The 20,636-nt window shown below is 44.3% G+C and overlaps 1 protein-coding gene across 1 annotated transcript in view; it reads right to left on the minus strand.

Moving 5' to 3' along the window:
- The window catches only part of CENPV (centromere protein V), a 37,958-nt gene extending 18,626 nt beyond the window's left edge, over positions 1-19,332 (minus strand). The window contains exons 1-3 of the mRNA XM_040339441.1: positions 18,809-19,332; positions 3,704-3,802; positions 27-96 (exon numbers count right to left, since the gene is read on the minus strand). Of these exons, the coding sequence (XP_040195375.1) occupies positions 27-96; positions 3,704-3,802; positions 18,809-19,332 (693 nt within the window). The remainder of the gene's footprint in view (positions 1-26; positions 97-3,703; positions 3,803-18,808) is intronic.
- Between the last annotated feature and the right edge of the window lie 1,304 nt (positions 19,333-20,636).

Here is a 20,636-nt window from a genome sequence, read left to right on the forward strand (position 1 = left end):
TCAGGTAACACATGAAGAACACTCACCTTCAGTAACTTAAAACGTGATGCAGGTACAATGAAATGCCTGTTTTGCTTCTTTGCACATATGCTGCAACTGAAACAAAAAGAAAATATGAATCACCAAAAAATAAAAAACTTGCCAATTTTTTTTTCAAAACGGTGTAAGATATTTCTATGTACTGTATCTGTAACTGCAAAACCTGCTAAGGGCCAAATATCCACCATGATACCTGTGTGATCAAACCTTGCCAAACTTGGCTGAATAATTCACTAATGGTCAGTTCAATTGTACAAACAGGGGAGGAACCACCGCCGTAGTGACCCACGCGGGCGCTATGGGGCAGGCAGCCGAGTGGGGCTGGGTGAGGACGAGGAATGCAATGCATCCATAAAGGGCGCATGAGCCGCCCCTCTCTCCTGCACCGCTCTAATCACCATACATAGATTCATGCATTGCATCCATCGTCCAACCATGTGCTAGCAAAAATGTATTTTCTTTTCTTTGCATGTGATTGCAATTCTTTGCAAAGTAAAGCGTCACCCCATTTACTAAGCTCTGGAGAAAATGCCCTTGCACAGTCTATTTGCCTTTAGCAAATTAACCCCATTGTTTACATCTTATCCTGGTCCTGAGTTCGCTAGGCAGCAGCAGCCCACATGGCCATGCCCAAACATTTACATATGTACAGCAAATAAATATACTGGAACCTTGGATTACGAGCATAATCCGTTTCAGGAGAATGCACGTAATCCAAAGTACTCGCATATCAAAGCGAGTTTCCCCTTTGAAGTTAATGGAAATGAAAACAATTTGTTCCGCATTTACTTCAATGGCATGCAATACCGCATGTGGCCAGAGGTGGGGGGGGGGCTCTGGAGAGCCTCGGAAAGACCTGAGAACACCTCGGCTGAACTTGGAAAACCTTGGAAAGGCTCGGGAACGGAGTATTTACGAGATTTTCCATGCATTTCCGAACCGCGCTTTGGCTTGAATCCTTGGCTTGATTTGGACCAGTGCACAAAACAAGGTCCATAAAGACATGGATGAGTGATTTTGGGGTGAAAAAAATTTGACTTGGCCTGCACCTGACCAGTCACCCCTCAAGCCGATAGAACACCTTTGGGAGGAATTAGAGCGGAGACTGCGAGCCAGGCCTTCTCATCAGTGCCTGACCTCACAAATGCGCTTCTGGAAGAATGTTGAAACATTCCCATAGACACACTCCTAAACCTTGTGGACAGCCTTCCCAGAAGAGTTGAAGCTGTTATACAGTTGTATTCAAAATTATTCATCCCCCACTGAAATTGATTGTTTTGCCCAGTTTGACATTGATTTTGATCATCCTGTCATCCTGCTTACAATTAAATCAAAGAGGCACGTGTAGGTCAGACAAATATAACATAACATTTATAATGAAATAACCACAAATGTCTTTTCTGTGCTCACATCATTATCAGTTTTATTCAACCCCCAAGTGACATTCAATCTTAGTACTTAGTACAACATCCTTTTACAGTTATAACAGCTTTTAAACTTGAAGCATAGCTTGACACAAGTGTCTTGCAGCGATCTACGGGTATCTTCGCCCATTCGTCATGGGCAAAAGCCTCCAGTTCAGTCACATTCTTAGGCTTGCGCACTGCAACTGCTTTCTTTAAGTCCCACCAGAGGTTCTCAATCGGATTTAAGTCTGGTGACTGCGATGGCCACTCCCAAATATTCCAGCCTTTAATCTGCAATCATGGTCTAGTGGACTTGAAGGTATGCTTGGGATCATTGTCCTGTTGAAAGCCTCAGGTTTGTGACGGACTGCATCACATTGTTATCCACTATCTCCTGGTACTAAAGAGAATTCATGGTACCTTGCACACGCTGAAGCTTCCCTGTACCTGCAGAAGCAAAACAGCCCCAAAGCATGATTGACCCCCCGCCATGCTTCACAGTAGGCAAGGTGTTCTTTTCATCATAGGCCTTGTTCTTCCTCCTCCAAACATAGCGTTGATCCATGGGCCCAAACAGTTCTAATTTTGTTTCATCAGTCCAGAGAACACAATCCCAAAACTTCTGTGGTTTGTCCACATGATTTTTGCATACTGCAGTCGAATCTTCTTATTCTTTGGAGACAGCAAGGGGGTGGGCCTGGGAGTTCTGGCATGGAGGCCTTTATTACGCAGTGTGCGCCGTATTGTCTGAGCAGAAACTTCAGTACCCACATCTGACAAATCTTTTCTCAGTTCCTCAGCAGTCACACGGGGACTTTTCTCCACTCTACGCTTCAGGTAGCACACAGCAGTCGAAGTCAGCATCTTCTTTCTGCCACGACCAGGTAGCGTTTCAACAGTGCCCTTTGCCTTGAATTTGCGAATGATGCTTCCTATGGTGTCTCTTGGTATGTTTAACATCTTTGCAATCTTCTTATAGCCATTGCCCTTCCTGTGAAGAGTACTCTTCACCTCTTCTCTTGTCTTCCCGGACCATTCCCTTGACTTCACCATGTTTGTAACCACACCAGTAAATGTCTATAAGGAGCCGAGAATCAAAGTCATTTGAAAGCTGCCTGATTGGTGCTTATTAGGCTTTATTGCAGCTCCCTGACATCCACAGGTGTTTTCAATACCTGATTGAAAACACTTCAATGAACCTTTGTTCTTCAGAGTGGTAGTCTTTAAGGGGTTGAATAATTGTGTAAATGAAGAATTCACAAAATAAACATTTACTACTGTATTACAAAACCAATTGATGTCATTTTAGTTGCATATGGTTCTTTAAGAAGTCCTTGTAGGATTTCATTCTGAATACAATTACAAATGTACACTAAATTCACTAAAACCCTTTACAGCATTGGGGGGTTGAATAATTTTCAACACAACTAATGCCGGGTACACACGATCATTTTTCGGGTTGTAAAAAACAACATTTTCAGGCTCTAAAAAAAACAATATTTTTTTCAACTTGATCATTAAAAACAGCCTTGCCCACACAAAATTGTGAAAAAAAATGCTCTAGAAAAGCGCGGTGACGTAGAAAACACGTACGACGGCACTATAAAGGGGAAGTTCCATGCTTCGAACATGTTCGAATTTTTTTTTGCCCGTTTTTCAGAACCCGAAAAATGCTCTGAAGCCCACACACGTAAAAGAAAAGCCAATTTTTTTCAACCCGAAAAATGATCGTGTGTACGCGGCATAAGTCTGGGATGCCAGTCAAGTTCATGTGCGTGTAAAGGCAGGTGTCCCAATACTTTTGGTAATATAGTGTATCTCTGGCCAGATCATCAATCCATATTAATATTCTACTATACTTCTTATATTTTGTCGCCACAATTTTTTTAATTTCACTAAACTTCTCAAAGCAATATCAAATTTGGTTTAAAAAACAATAAATCAGCATTTATAAAACGATTAATACCCGTGATGTGCAATAATGAAATGTTGATTCTTGGAAAAAAAAATCTTCCAACTGTGGCTAATCTTTTCATTCCATTTCTATACTACTTATCCAGATTTATTACAACAATTCAGCTTCCATGGGGGATGTGAAATTGCAATTTGGAAAGATGTTTTTGTAAGAGCCATAATAAGGAATTGCATCAATCGGCATTGAAATGGCGGGAAAGTGTGAAGGGAGATGAAGGCAGAGCCCAGAGATTTCATGTCACAGAAGAATGGATTTGGTGATACAATATTTGTTAATAACTTACTTGCAGTCAAAGACGTGAATGTCAGCCGTTGCCCAAACCTCGAATCGCACGGCTCCGCAGTGACATCCTCCGCTGTGCTTCACCAGGCCTTTGTACTCACTGTATACACACAGCACAAGAAACATTCATAGTCATTCTTTTCTATGGATTAGGTCCCAACCATTGTGAATCAGAAAACGCTTTTCTATTCTACTTTGGGTCTCATTCATCAAGTTACCTGAAACAAGAACTGCCTGTACTGCACCACAGCAACCTGTCAGAGTCAAAGCTTGCTTTCACGCACTTGAAACTTTCCAGGGCGGGTCACTGATGTGAATACAAGCGGCTGTAAAAAGCAACCTGTCAGGACAGGATTATGGGAGCTCTCACTACTAACTTGTTTGGGAAAGTGCACTTTCCAGGGCCTGTCATCCTCATCCTTACCTCATTACTTGGTCACGCCTCGTACACACGATCGGATGTTGAATAGCATGCTTTAACCGTATATGGAAAAAACTAAAGGTGGGACTTTAAATGAGGCGCATGCATAGAGCCGAGCGCCTCCATTCCCAATACTTATGAGCGAGAGAAGAGGGTAGTTTTTTCCATATACAATTTTCCGGGGATGGATACATGCACCCATGCAATCTAATACTATATACGTTGGTACTCTCCCTCCTTTAGGTTACCGAGTTGTCTGTCCATTATAAACTATATAATTTCATTATTTTTAACCATCTATTATACCAGTATGGGTTTTAAGGGTTTAGATTTACAGTACCCCTCACATCGTTACCCACGATGTGTCTCTCGGATGTGTGATCGCCATACACTGGGATACTTCCTGGTTGGGCGGATCGGTCAGGCCGGCTCGCTCAGCCCTGGGAGCTGCGATGCGTTCTTGGGGCCTGCCCCTTCCCCGTCCCTCCCACTGTCCCCGGGTTTGGTAGGGGTCGGGCGGACGCCCAACTACGCATCGACGGCACGCCACACACATCATGTTCGCCGCGACACTATCAGTGACGCTGGTGGACGGACGCCTGGTTATCCTCCATGAGGTGGCTAGCGTGGGGTGGTGGAAATCCCGCCACCCCTTGTCTATTTGCCACCTCCTCCTTTGGATGACCCACGTGCCGTTGGTGAGCCATCCCCCACCCTCAGTGGGTATTTATACTCGCTCCAGTCCAGCAGCTGTCCTTATGGCGGCGCTCCTGTCGGTCCCGGTTAATTCTTGGCACCCACTTCACTTCACTTTCAGGTATATAAACGTATCGTTTTACCATGTCTTATCACTCATTCTTTACTCACACGAGGCCCCACTGCCTTCATCCCTTTCTGTTTGTGGCACATCTCCCCAAGTTTTGGGGTCCACTTACAGTTTATTTTATTATTATTGTTACAACATTGGGGTATAGTGCACTTCTATGTACACTTCCTTGTTTTAACCTATAAATAATTCTTACCCACTGGGTCATGCCTTATATTATTAACTTATCCTAGTATTTTGGTTTAGTGTCATATTGTTCACGCTTCAGTTATTATTAGCCTTTATTTTTATTTTATTTTTACAGATTATCTCATTTATATGAGTCACACCTACTTCCATGCACCCATGGGGCCGCCATTTGGGACACTCAGCTCCTCGCTGGATTTTTCCATCCTCGTGGTGGGTTTGGCCCACCTCAGCTTCCGTGGGCTGATTTCTTTCCGGCCACCTTTCTTGCCCTCCTAGTCTGTGCCTGTGGTCTTTTAACATACCCGTAAGTACTTTGGGGAATAGTTACTACTCTAATTCTACCTCCTTGCTCCCTAACTATAACTAGTATGCATATTCCTACCTTATATTATATTGTTTTTAATATCTACAGACTTCTACCTCATACCCTGCTCCTGAAGAGTTGCATTAGCCACGAAACGCGTTGAGCCAATAGATGCCCCCTTCACACTTGTTGCTACTTTACTACCTACCAGTCTATACATTGATCCTATATTTCTTCATCATTTAATCATGGCTATAACTACTACGGAGGAGCTACTTGATGCTCCCTGTATATTTGCTGCTACTGTATTATTTATTATTGTATATATATATATTAATTATATCTATGTATCATGTAATCATGGTTTACAATTATTATGGAGATACTTCTATCAATTGATTTTGCACAATGTCTATACCCTTGACCAATTATACATTACTACGAGCCATTAGATGCCCTATTGGTCAAAATATATGACAAGTTATTATCAATGGTTTCCCTTCCATACCAGTGGACTGTACCTACGTATCCAATTTTATTATTTTTATACCATGGAGATACGCTCTAATGAATTGGCCTCCTGGACTATTTTTCAGTATGAACCAATTAGAACTATCTTGATCATTGTTACCATGAACTGTTGGAATTTATGCAATGTCTTTTGATTATTGTACCAGGTTTATTATGCTACTATTGTATCTGTTTTATTTCTATTTTTACGCTATTAAATAACTGACTGCCTATTGTTGTTATGCAATGCTTTCATGTTATGCGTTTGGTTCTACTGATTCTTTTACTTGCCCTTTTTCAACTGTTATTGCCAAATCTCCTGGGGTGCATGCCTCAAATAAAGTCCCACCCTCTTCTCTCGCTCATAAGCATGCTTTAACCACCTCAATACCGGCACTTTCACCCCCTTCCTGCCCAGGCCATTTTTCAGCTTTCAGCGCTGTCACAATTTGAATGACAATTGCGCAGTCATGCAACACTTTACCTAAATTAAATATTAATAATTTTTCCCCCACAAATAGAGCTTTCTTTTGGTGGTATTTGATCACCTCTGCGGTTTTCATTTTTTCCACTATAAACAAAAGAAGAGCGTCTATTTTGAAAAAAAAGCTATATTTTTTACTTTTTGCTATAATAAAAATCCCCCAAAAATATATAAAAAAAAGTTTTTTTTCCTCCGTTTAGGCCGATACGTGTTCTTCATATTTTTGGTAAAAAATGCAATAAGCGTATTTACGCAAAAGTTATAGCGCCTACAAAATAGGGGATAGATTTATAGCATTTTTTTTTTTTTACTAGTAATGGCGGCGATCAGTGATTTTTATCGTGACTGCGATATTGCGGCGGACACTTTTGACACTATTTTGGGACCATTCACATTTATACAGCGATCCCTGCTATAAATATGCACTGATTACTGTATAAATATGACTGGAAGGGAAGGGGTTAACATTAGGGGGCAATCAAGGGGTTAAATGTGTACCCTAGTGAGTGATTCTATCTGTAGGGGGAGGTGACCAATCTGTGTTCCTATGTACAAGGGACACAGCATCGGTCTCCTCTCCCTGACAGGATGTGGATCTCTGTGTTTACACACAGAGATCCACGGTCCTGCTCAGTTACTGGGCAATCGCGGGTGCCTGGCGGACATCGCGGCTGCCGGGCACACGCATCGGGTTCCCAGTAACGCGGCGGGTGGCTCCGCAAGGCAAGGACATCATATGAGGTCCTCCCAGAACTAGAGAATTATCGCGCCGCCATCAATTGATGGCGGGCGGTAGTAAAGTGGTTAAAATTGTCCGCCAACAAATGCGTGTTGTCGGATTATCCAAAGTACAAAAGCACATGCTCAGAAGCAATGCTCACCATAACACATTAGCAAAAGGTGCGCAAAGGGTGGCGCTAAAGAGCTGAAAAAACACGTAGTTTTGTATTTCTTTGCCGTTTGTATGCAAGACAAGTTCACAGCCAATGCCCTTTGGACAAAAGTCCTACGCTTTGTCCGATGAAAATCCGATCGTGTACCACGCATTGAGACAAGAATGTGTGCACACTAGAGGGTGTATTTATTTTTAAAAAAAATGCAGAATTATTGAAGACAGAATCTTGAATTATTCAAGGTTTTATCTTCACAGAGAATAAAATTAATCGGGAAAATACTGCATTATGGCCACTAGATGGAGCTGGCAATCACAGTAAATAAATATTTACAGTATTTCATACAATCATCAGCTCCATCTAGTGGCCATTCTGTATGAAGAATAACATTTGACCTGGAGGGAAAATAGCCAAATGCCTTTCCATTCTTGCTGTCATAGAACAAATGCACATGCAGTTTCACAGAATGAATAGCCATGTGAATTTGTTATAAATATACCCTTAGGTGTGAGAAATGTGTGTGTTGTTTTGGATCGGTGATGCACTAAATAGTGAAATAAAAAGAGAGCTTTTTTGGCCATTTTTCTCTTCTGGGTTACAGGAGTACACTTATTTCTGCACTCCTGTGACCCAGATTCAGACAAGAGTGGTTTAAAGCCACCTTCAGCTGACATCACAGAGCTGGTCCAGACCCCGGAAGGATCCTGACTTTAAGGTCGGGATCCACCCAGATGCCTGACCAACAGCTGGCTTAGTCTCTCAGCACACCACAAGGAGCCTGCATCCGCCACCCCCTCCACAGCCTGGAGCTCCAGTGAGTGCTGGAGGGGCAGAGCAGAGAGCGGTAATTGGCAGTTCCTGCTCTCTGCTCAGAGTGGATTGAAAACTGAGTGATCAACAGTCATGTGATCGCTCAGTTCTTGGTCTCGGAGCCGGCAGGGGACAGCTGCAGCATCAGAGCAATGCTTGAGCCATACACAGAATGTATGTATTTTTTATTTTTTCCTACACTTCTCCGTAAACACAACAGTCCTGGAACATGCACCTCCAGAAAAAAAAAAAAAAAGGCTGCAATGGCAGCTACCAAAGTTCTGTCCTGATGGATTCCCTTCCAAAGAAAACCTTTACTGAGAAGCGAAGGCTGCCATTGCTGACCTCATTCTGAAAATGCTCATTGCCAGGCTGTCTCTGGCTGCCATTGCTGACCTCATTCTGAAAACGCTCATTGCCAGGCTGTCTCTGGCTTCCATCTGTGAGGAATACTGTATATTAACAGCTATGGCAATATGTTGATGAGCCTTATTTGTTTAACTAGACAAGCTAATCCATGAAAGTCAATAGCGGATGTTCGCAGCTTCTCTTAGAATGGTCTTGAGTAACCTATTGCACACAAGAGAACAGAAGAGGGCACCAACATCTAAGTGTAGAGGATGTATTAAAAGCAAAAATAAAAGGGTTAAAAGGAACTTACTGTATAAGAAGAATAAACTGCATATCATCAGGCTAACATCGGCGTTGGAGCCATAGGGTAGCGCGGAGACTTGTATTCTTGCTTTTAATACAGTTTCTACACTTAGAAGTTGGCGCCCTCTTCCGTTCTCTTTACATGTCTCTGGCTTCCATACTGTCTGAATCGCAAACAAACATGCAGATTGGGAAAGAAAACTCCCAAACTGCATTCTTGTTCTGGGTCAATGACTGAAAGAGTACTGAAGTCAGTGGATCGGCATCGCACCCAGGGAACTGTTACACAAAGACGAATGTACGCTCTTGTGACCCACTTTATTGTAACTTGCTAACAGGGGCGGACTGACAACTCATGGGGCCCCCGGGCAATAGAAGATTATGGGGCCCCTGGGCTTACAGGTGGCCACCACGCCAGGAGGCAGGGCAGCTAAAATCTCAGGATTTTCACATCAAAAGCATGTCGGTTTCGGACATATCAGGGACAAATGTAAAAAAAAACACAGATTTTTACATACTGTCCCTGGTTTTACTGAGCCTGGCAACCCTGATGGGGCCCCCTAGTGGCATAGGGCCCTCGGGCAGTGCCCGGGTGCCTTAATGGTCAGTCCGCCCCTGCTTGCTAACAACCACAGCTCCAAAACCACTGGGCAGACTCAGTAGGCAGATTGTAGCAGCTTCCATCTGAGGCTTCTCACACTATTTAGCTCTGCAACAGACTGCCTTGAATGATTGAAACCATTCATAACTTGGGTAAAAAGCCTTTTATTTTATGTTTTGTTTTATGTCATATTATGCTTTGATGTCAGATTTCGGCAACATAAGCTGAACCCCTCGGCTCTCAATGTGACAGTAACATATCGGAGAGCTGTACCTGCTATAGGAACGTATTTCACACAGAGAGAAGACAAGGCATGACCAGTGTGAGTTGGGACAGACGGGGAGCGGGCTGATGGGGTAGATTTATCAGATGAATGACTGAAGGTTGATTGAATTATTTCCTCTCTGCTGGAAACAAATTCCTGCAACCAGTCTCCAATTAAAGCGATACCCTGTGAAATCAGACGCTGGATCCAACATTCTCTAACAATGAAGAGTCAACTTTGGGAACTGCCATTTTCTACATAAAAGGCGCCCTCTAGCGGTCATATCGTGGAATCGGTGGTGACACCCGTACCTACATCGTTGGTCGTCCACACGTATGAATTTTGTGGGGTGAATAAGGGGATGCACCTTGTGGATTGCTTTATATACATAGGGCTAGATTCAGAGAGAAATGCCTATCTTTAGGCGGGCGTAGCGTATCTCTTATACGCTACGCCGCCGTAACTTTGACAGGCAAGTCCCGTATTCAAAAAGAATTTGCGCCCGAAGTTACGGCGGCGTAGCGTATATGGGCCCTCCTAATTCAAAATAGGCTGGTAGGAGGGCGTGTTGTATGCTAATTACTCGTGACCCCACGTATTTGAAGCTTCTAACGAACGGCGCATTCGCCGTCCATGAAAGTATCCCAGTGCGCATGCTCCAAATAACGCCGCAAATAGTCAATGCTTTCGACGTGAACGTAACTTACGCACATCCCTATTAACGTACGACTTACGCAAACAACGTAAACGACGGAAAATTTGACGCTGTCCCGACGTCCATACTTTATATAGCAGGGGTAACTTTGCGCCAAAAAAAAGCCTTACGTAAACGGCGTAAATCAATGCGCCGTGCGGACGTACGTTTCCAAATCGGCTTATCTAGCTCATTTGCATATTCTACGCGGAAATCAACGGAAGCGCCACCTAGCGGTCAGCGTAAATATGCACCCTAAGATACGACGGCGTAGGAGACTTACGCCGGTCGTATCTTAGCAACATTTAAGCGTATCTCAATTTGAGCATACGTTTAAAGATACGACAGCACGGATTCGGACTTACGACGGCGTATCTACTGATACGCCCGTCGTAAGTGTTACTGAATCTAGCCCATAGACTTTTTGTATCCTTTATATGTTGGTGGCTGAAAGTTTGGCCACCCCCCCCCCCTCTTTTTTTTTCTTCCAGCCTTATTTTTGATGTTTTGTCTTTTTAGATCCTGATATCATCTTGGGGTTAATACAGGGGATCGGCCACATGACCAGTGTGCCCCCCCCCCCCCCCATGAGAAGGAGTTTCTTTGCTGCTTTCTATTGCTAGCGGCTATAGCAGCCACTAGTGATAATTGCAGGTAAAAACCCAGCAGGCTGGTTGTACCCAAGTCGACCGATCGATCAACTTGGTACATTCAGCCTGCCCATACGTTATTCGAATCTTGGCCGGTTCAGCATGAAATGGTCGAGATACGAACTGTGTATGGGCTGCCTTATATTGTCACATATAACGATACAAACTGGACAATTACTTACAGCCAATTTGTATACAGTGACAAACATCACTGGATGCAACCTGTCTTTGTCCAGGACTGGTCAGAGCCCCTAATTGTATATTAGGCATGGCTACAAAAGTGATCTACACCAGCTTCTGGGTCCTGTGCCAAGTGGCTGCCCTGCTGCATTGTGAACCCAGAAGGCCGCACACTTGGCACAGGCACCATTTAGAGAACGCATCTCTTGAGAACGCATTTCTTGTGGAAAGCAAGGCTTTCTCTGATTGGATGAAGTAGACAGGATAGTAATCTCCACCTCATCCAATCAGAGAACTTTTTGCATTCATTGAGAAAATGCAAAGTGTTCCCTGAATGGCACCAATGCCGAGAAAGCAACCTGCTGTTCACAATGCAGCAGGGCCGATGCTTGGCATGAAACGCATAAGTTATTAAAGTTTACTGTTGTAGCCGTGACTAATACAGTCATTTTCAGATCCCAGCTTGCTATGGGGTAATTAAGCAGGGGAGTGGAGCCAAGATCGACGATGGGGGACCTGTGAAGAGGAGGATTGGGGCTGCTCTGTGCAAAACCATTACACAGAGCAGATAAATATAACATGTTTGTTATTTAACAACTTAAGGACCACCCACAGCATATACAGTATCTCACAAAAGTGAGTACACCCTTCACATTTTTTGTAAATATTTTATTATATCTTTTCATGTTTTCACTTTGCTACAATGTAAAGTAGTGAGAGTACAGCTTGTATAACAGTATAAATTTGTTGTCCCCTCAAAATAACTCAACACACAGCCATTTATGTCTAAACCGCTGGCAACAAAAGTGAGTACACCCCTAAGTGAAAAATTCCAAATTGGACCCAATTAGCCATTTACCCTCCCAGGTGTCATGTGACTCGTTAGTGTTACAACAAGGTCTCAGGTGTGAATGGGGAGCAGGTGTGTTAAATTTGGTGTTATCGTAAATTTGGTGCTCTCTCATACTGGTCACTGGAAGTTCAACATGGCCCCTCATGGCAAAGAACTCTCTGAGGATCTGAAAAAAAGAATTGTTGCTCTACATAAAGATGGCATAGGCTATAAGAAGATTGCCAAGACCCTGAAACTGAGCTGCAGCATGATGGCAAAGACCATATAGCGGTTTAACAGGACAGGTTCATCTCAGAACAGGCCTTGCCATGGTCGACCAAAGAAGTTGAGTGCACATGCTCAGCTTCATATGCAGAGGTTGTCTTCAAGAAATAGACATATGAGTGCTGCCAGCATTGCTGCAGAGGTTGAAGAGGTGGGGGGGTCAGCCTGTCAGTGCTCAGACCATACGCCGCATACTGCATCAAATTGGTCTGCATGGCTGTCATCCCAGAAGGAACCCTCTTCTAAAGATGATGAACAAGAAAGCCTGCAGTTTGCTGAAGACAAGCAGACTAAGGGCATGGATTACTGGAATCATGTCCTGTGGTCTGATGAGACCAAGATAAACTTATTTGGTTCAGAAGGTGTCTAGCATGTGTGGCGGCAACCAGGTGAGGAGTACAAAGACAAGTGTGTCTTGCCTACAGTGAAGCATGGTGGTGGGGGTGTCATGGTCTGGGGCTGCATGAGTGCTGCCCGCACTGGGGAGCCACAGTTCTTTGAGGGAACCATGAATGCCAACATGCACTGTGACATACTGAAGCAGAGTATGATCTCCTCCCTTCGGAGACTGGGCCGCAGGGCAGTATTCCAACACGATAACGACCCCCAAGCACACCTCCAAGATGACCACTGCCTTGCTAAAGAAGCTGAAGTGTAAAGGTGATGGACTGGCCAAGCATGTCTCCAGACCTAAACCCTATTGAGCATCTGTGGGGCATCCTCAAACGGAAGGTGGAGGAGCGCATGGTCTCTCACATCCCCCAGCTCCGTGATGTCATCATGGAGGAATGGAAGAGGACTCCAGTGGCAACCTGTGAAGCTCTGATGAACTCCATGCCCAAGAGGTTTGAGGCAGTGCTGGAAAATAATGATGGCCACACAAAATATTGACACTTTGGGCCCAATTTGGACATTTTCACTTAGGGGTGTACTCACTTTTGTTGCCAGCGGTTTAGACATTAATGGCTGTGTGTTGAGTTATTTTGAGGGGACAGCAAATTTACACTGTTATACAAGCTGTACACTCACTATTTTACATTGTAGCAAAGTGTCATTTCCTTGGTGTTGTCACATGAAAAGATATAATAAATTATTTACAAAAATGTGAGGGGTGTACTCACTTTTGCAAGATACTGTATACTGCGGCAGGGCGCCCCTATTGCACAAAACAACATACCCTATACGTTGCTTAGTGCAAGAGACACTGCAGGCGCCGGGGGAGCTGGCCACCCGCGATCACTCCTCAGATAGGCAGAACGGGGATCTGCAAGTGTTAAAAAAACAGGTCCCCGTTCTGACAGGAGAGTACAGTGAGATCGTCTGTTCCTAGTGATCAGGAACAGCGATCTCTCTCTACTCCCTGTCTGTCCGCTTCCCCTACAGTTAGAAACACCTCCCTAGGACACACTTAACACCTTGATCTTTTTTTTGTTTGTGTTTTATTGATTTATTTGTTTTGGGGGAAAATGTATAACAAATAAACAACACAGATAAAAATCAATGTCATGTCATGTTCAGATGTCGGAAGCTGTGTACTAACAATTCGATTATTGAACGATCTCTCTGATTTTTGTCAGATTTTCTCATCATGTGTACTAGGCTTTAGAACGTTTTTCCATCCTGCTCCTTCGGTTTTTGTCACTGCGGTCGAAAACGAAAGTCAATTTGATGCACTAATGATTAGAAAAACAAACAAAATTTCATAGAACGTTCTTTTCTAAGATGTTTGTACCCATCAATGGCCAGCTTGACTGGAAATAGCATCAGGAAGGGTTTTTATTACGCACTACATACTAATATACTAATACACATCCATGTGAACACTGGGCCGGATTCAGATACATTGGTGTATCTATCCGCCCGGCGCAACGTATCTGAGATACGTTACGCCGCCGTAATTTAGGGCGCAAGTTCCGTATGCAGAAAGAACTTGCGCCCTTAGTTACGGCGGCGTAACGTATGTGTGGCGGCGTAAGCCCGCCTAATTCAAATGGGGGTGTTGGGGGCGTGTTTTATTTAAATTTGACCCCGCGTACTTGACATTTTTGGTGAACGGCGCATGCGCCGTTCGTGAAAAGATCTCAGTGCGCATGCTCGAAATTACGCCTCAAAGCCTCATTGGTATCGACGTGAACGTAACTTATGCAAAGCCCTATTCGCGAACGACTTACGCAAACGACGTACAATTTTCAAAACTCGGTGCGGGAACGACGGCCATACTTAACATAGGATACGCCGCACATACCCCTCATGTAGCAGGGGTAACTTTACGCCGGAAAAAGCCGAATGCAAACGACGTAAAAAAAAAGCGGTCGTTCGTTTCTGAATCGGCGTAAATACCTAATTTGCATATTCCTCGCGTAACTATACGGAAGTGTCACCTAGCGGCCAGCGTGAATATGCACCCTAAGATACGACGGTGTAAGACACTTACACCAGTCGGATCTTAGGGATATCTATGCGTAACTGATTCTCTGAATCAGGCGCATAGATACGACCACGCACACTCAGAGATACAACGGCGTATCCAGAGATACGCCGTCGTATCTCCGTTCTGAATCTGGCCCACTGCCTACATTTTTCCTGTTGCTGTTCTCATCTAAACAGCTTCTCATCGTATCTTTTGATGTCCCCCACACTGTCATTTCATCTGGAGGACTACAATCTACATGCAGTATGACAGCAGGCTCCTAATGTGCTGGGAAATTGTGTTGACCAAACACAAGAAATATTATTGTTCACAATTCTCTATTATTTACAAATAAATATCTTTTCCACCAAATTCCAGCTCTAAAATTTAAAGGACAATTCCTAATGTGTGAGACACAGAGCCCATTCAAGGGTGTTTAATCCTCATTTATTTCAGTTTAAAAAATCCCAGCTTTTTCTTTATTATCCAACGAGTAATTTATTATATATATATATATTTTTTATTATTACTATAATTATTTAAATTAATACCACCCGATTCCAGCTCTAAAATGTAAAGGACAATTCCTAATGTGTGAGACACAGAGCCCATTCTAATCCTCATTTATTTCAGTTTAAAAAATCCCAGCTCTTTCTTTATTATCCAACGGGTAATTTATTATATATTTTTTTTATTATTATTTAAATGAATACCACCCGATTCCAGCTCTAAAATGTAAAGGACAATTCCCAATGTTTAAGACACAGAGCTCAGTCAAGGGTGTTTAATCCTCTTTAATTTCAGTTTAAAAAATCCCAGCTCTTTTGTTATTATCCAATGAGTAATTTATTATTATTATTATGAATCAAATGAACATTTTATCTCCCATTTCCTATATCTCTCCCCCCAGTTGCAGTTCCCATCATCACATCATGGCTGCAGGTATAAATAATGTAACCTGAGTTATATGAGCAGATAGAGGGCTATAGATACTATAGGCAGAGCTGTACACGGTAAAAAAAAGAAAAAAGAAAATCAAAATAAATGATAAAAAAAAATAAAAACACGTTTTAAATAAATGAAATGCTATGTTTTAATATTTCTTCCTCCACTTCAACCTCTATGCATTGTATTTCTCACCTTTTAGTATTTTTTTGTCCTTTAAAAAATAAATAAAATTAAATCATTATATACAGCATCCTCTTGTCACGTATAAATTGATAGCAGATGATGATAAAACAGTGAGCTCACACTTCACCATACATCACTTGATCCAAACACTCACACACATAATATAAGACCCTAAACATTAATCAGAATATAGCATAAGGTTCTGACGATGAATCCAATCAGATACCCAGCCCTGCAATAGAACTAATTACAGGATCCTCGCCTCTTCCGCGCCGCGATGACCCTGAATATACCTGTAATTAGGACATGGCGACCTGCAGGGACAAATCATTTACAGTAGAGGGAAAGTGTAGCTGCTGATTTCTTCTCCTCGTTGTAGAAATAATGTTTATTACACAGCAGAGTGAAATATGTTCATGTATTATTCTGCTGGGATTTATAATCTATATGTATTTACACCCCCAGCTTTGTCTATAGAGACACCACGCTGCCATTTTGTGATGTGAAATAAATTGCACGGTGCTCCGTTATATAGGGACTCCTAACAGACTGGCTAAAAAAATATATATTTTTTTAGAAGCAAAACAGGAATATAATCTGATATAATCTAACACACTAAAGACAAAGAAAGTGATAAAACCCATATGTGTTGTGTGACTTCTGTATCTTCTGATCCTATAGATCATTGCTTGGATGGTTTTGATGATGGGCTCTGGTAGCATAAATTAGATGTGATATTCGCAGATCAATCTGCCTCTTCAGCTGCCAGCCCACTGCCATGCAATAACGATAGCTGGCCAAACAAAGACACCATGGAAGACCCTAAACAAAAAAGACTCTATAGTGCCTGGAATGATTTTTTTTTTTACTCACTGTGTAAACATGAATGGTTGCAATTGTGCTAGAGGAGCAAGTACCATTGGTCATGGTGTAACTCATTTTACATGTGTTTGCCTTATTGTTCCCATAGCCTGGGATAACCTATAATACTACTAATGAGATCCGTTACCATCTATTATATATGAGCCACCAAACCTCCAGCACAGAGGGAGCGATAAACACCCCTGCAACCCTGTGTATAAGCAATGGAACAAGCGTCTTTGCTCATGGTGTTCCTTCTTCTACATTTGTCTGCCTTTATTGCTCCCATAACCTATAGCACCATTCAAGGAGATCCGTTGCCATCCATTATATCGGAGCCACCAAACCTCCAGCATGGAGGAACCTAAAAACACCCATTTAACACTGTTTCCAGGTAATGGAGCAAGCCCCATTGATCATGGTGTATCCCTTACATGTATGTGTCTTATTGTCCCAATGACCTATAGTACTATGCACTTGCCATGGAGATCAGTTGACATCTGTTATATATAAGCCACCCATCATAGGGTCCCCTAAGAACACCCATGTGTCCCTATAATGGAGCAAGGACCATTAGCTATCTACTATTCATCTACATTTCTCTACCATAACCTATAGTATTATTTATGGAAATCAGTGGCCATCTATTTTATAGAAGAGCCACCAAACCCCTGTGCAGAGGAGACCCAAGAACTGTATCCATGGAGCAAACACCACTGGCCATGGGATAGCTCTTTCTATGTCTATCTGCCCTTATTGCCTCCATAACCTATAGTCTTATTTATGGAGATTGGTTGTCATATATTATATATGAGCCACCAAACCCTAGCATAGAGGGGACCAAACATCACCCCTGTGTCCAGACAATGGAGTAAACACCACTGGCCATGGGGGTAACTCTTTCTACATGTATCTACCCTTATTGCCCCATAACCTTTTAAAACCTACAATGCTATTGATGAAGATCAGTTGCCATTTATCTATTATATATGTCACCAAACCCCCAACATATAGGGACTCAAGAACCACCTTCATCCCTGTGTCCAGGTAATCGAGCATGTGCCAGCGGCCAAGGGGTAACTCCATCTACATGTATCTGCCATTATTGCTCCCATGATCTATAGTACTATGGATAGAGATCAGTTGGATTCTATCTATTATAGATGAGCCTCCAAACTCAAGTCATAGCGGAACCCAAGGACTCACCTACAGCCCTGTGTATAGGTAATGGAGAATGTGCCATTGGCCCTGGGGTAATCCCACATACATCTCTCTGCGTTAATGACCCCCATAACCCGTAGTGCTATTTATAAAGGTTAGAGGATTCTATTATAGATGAGCCAGCAGACCTGAGCACAGGGGGACCCCAGAACCCCCCTACAGCCATATGTCAAGGTCAATGAAGCAAGTGCCAGTGGCCATTGGGTAACTCCATCTACATTTATCTGCCATTATTGCTCCCATGATCTATAGTACTATGGATAGAGATCAGTTGGATTCTATCTATTATAGATGAGCATTCAAACCCAAGCATAGAGGAATTCAAGAACCCCCTACAGCCCTATGTATAGGAAATGGCGCATGTGTCATTTGCCAAGGGGTAACTCCATCTATATTTTTCTGCCCTAATGACCCCCATAACCTATATTACTATTCATAGAGGTTAGTTGGATTCAATTGTAGATGGGCCACCAGCACAGGGGGACCCCAGAACCCCCCTACAGCCCTGTGTCCAGGTAATGGAGCAAGTGTCATTGGCCAAGAGGTCACTCGTCTCTGTGTATCTGCCCTTTTTGCCCCCCTTGCCCTATATTACCATTGATGGAGATGCGTTGGATTCTATTATAGCTGAGCCGACCCCAGAACCCCCCTACAGCCCTGTGTCCAGGTAATGGAGCAAGTGCCATTGGCCAAGAGGTCACTCCGTCTCTGTGTATTTGCCCTTTTTGCCCCCCTTGCCCTATAGTACCATGGATGGAGATACATTAGATTCTATTATAGCTGATCCATCAGACCTCAGTACCCCCCATAGCCCTGTATTATAGCATGGCCCCAGTTGGGTGTCCATGTGGCCCCCAGTGAAGAGCCCTCTCTATATATACTCACTAGGAGTCGAGTAGAAGTTTGGCCGCCTCCTCGGGGCTCACACTGTGCTGTCGGATAAAGTTGATCCATCGTTCGGTCTGTGCGCCCATCTCCAGCACATCGTCCTCCTTCACCTCCTCCTCCTCCACCTGTCTCTTTATCGCCGCCTTCTTGGCTTTGCTCTTCTTGGGCTCCGGGGCCCTCGCCGCCGGTTTGGGCGCCTCCAGCTTCCCCGATGCCCTCGTGTGCCGCTCCGCGGGTGCCCGCTTCGCCGGGGATTTTTTCGCTTTCACCATCTTGGCTCCGGGTGGTTGTCCTTGTCTTCCCCCCGAGGACGATAGGAAGGTTTGGCGGAGTGGTGACTCTTCCCTCCCGGTTCCCGGAGATCGGAGGCTGCCAGGGACGGATCGGGCACAGGACGGACGGGAAGACGCTTTTCGCTTTGTTTGGCTTCTTCTGTCACCTTCTCTCGCTTCGCTGAGCATCCAGCAGGGGGCGTTAGCGAGCGCGGAGTACAGAGCGAGGCTGGCATGAAGGCTGTGCATGGAGGGTAGTATGGGGGGTTATGTATCTGGAATGGAAGGTGGCAGGGGCACCAGGTGTCTATGGGGGGTTATGTACCTGGAATGGAAGGTGGCAGGGGCACCAGGTACCTATGGGGGGTTATGTACCTGGAATGGAAGGTGGCAGGGGCACCAGGTATCTATGGAGTGTTATGTACCTGGAATGGAAGGTGGCAGGGACACCAGGTGTCTATGGAGGGTTATGTTATGTACCTGGAATGGAAGGTGGCAGGGGCACCAGGTGTCTATGGGGAGTTATGTATCTGGAATGGAAGGTGGCAGGGGCACCAGGTGTCTATGGGGGGTTATGTACCTGGAATGGAAGGTGGCAGGGGCACCAGGTATCTATGGGGGGTTATGTATCTGGAATGGAAGGTGGCAGGGGCACCAGGTGTCTATGGGGGGTTATGTACCTGGAATGGAAGGTGGCAGGGGCACCAGGTGTCTATGGAGGGTTATGTACCTGGAATGGAAGGTGGCAGGGGCACCAGGTATCTATGGAGTGTTATGTACCTGGAATGGAAGGTGGCAGGGGCACCAGGTGTCTATGGAGGGTTATGTTATGTACCTGGAATGGAAGGTGGCAGGGGCACCAGGTGTCTATGGGGAGTTATGTATCTGGAATGGAAGGTGGCAGGGGCACCAGGTGTCTATGGGGGGTTATGTACCTGGAATGGAAGGTGGCAGGGGCACCAGGTATCTATGGGGGGTTATGTATCTGGAATGGAAGGTGGCAGGGGCACCAGGTGTCTATGGGGGGTTATGTACCTGGAATGGAAGGTGGCAGGGGCACCAGGTGTCTATGGGGGGTTATGTATCTGGAATGGAAGGTGGCAGGGGCACCAGGTGTCTATGGGGGGTTATGTACCTGGAATGGAAGGTGGCAGGGGCACCAGGTATCTATGGGGGGTTATGTATCTGGAATGGAAGGTGGCAGGGGCACCAGGTGTCTATGGGGGGTTATGTACCTGGAATGGAAGGTGGCAGGGGCACCAGGTGTCTATGGAGGGTTATGTTATGTACCTGGAATGGAAGGTGGCAGGGGCACCAGGTGTCTATGGGGAGTTATGTATCTGGAATGGAAGGTGGCAGGGGCACCCGGTGTCTATGGGGGGTTATGTATCTGGAATGGAAGGTGGCAGGGGCACCAGGTGTCTATGGGGGGTTATGTACCTGGAATGGAAGGTGGCAGGGGCACCAGGTATCTATGGAGGGTTATGTACTTGGAATGGAAGGTGGCAGGGGCACCATGTGTCTATGGGGGGGTTATGTACCTGGAATGGAAG

The sequence above is a fragment of the Rana temporaria genome, chromosome 2, assembly GCF_905171775.1.
Source record: "Rana temporaria chromosome 2, aRanTem1.1, whole genome shotgun sequence".
NCBI lineage: Eukaryota > Metazoa > Chordata > Amphibia > Anura > Ranidae > Rana > Rana temporaria.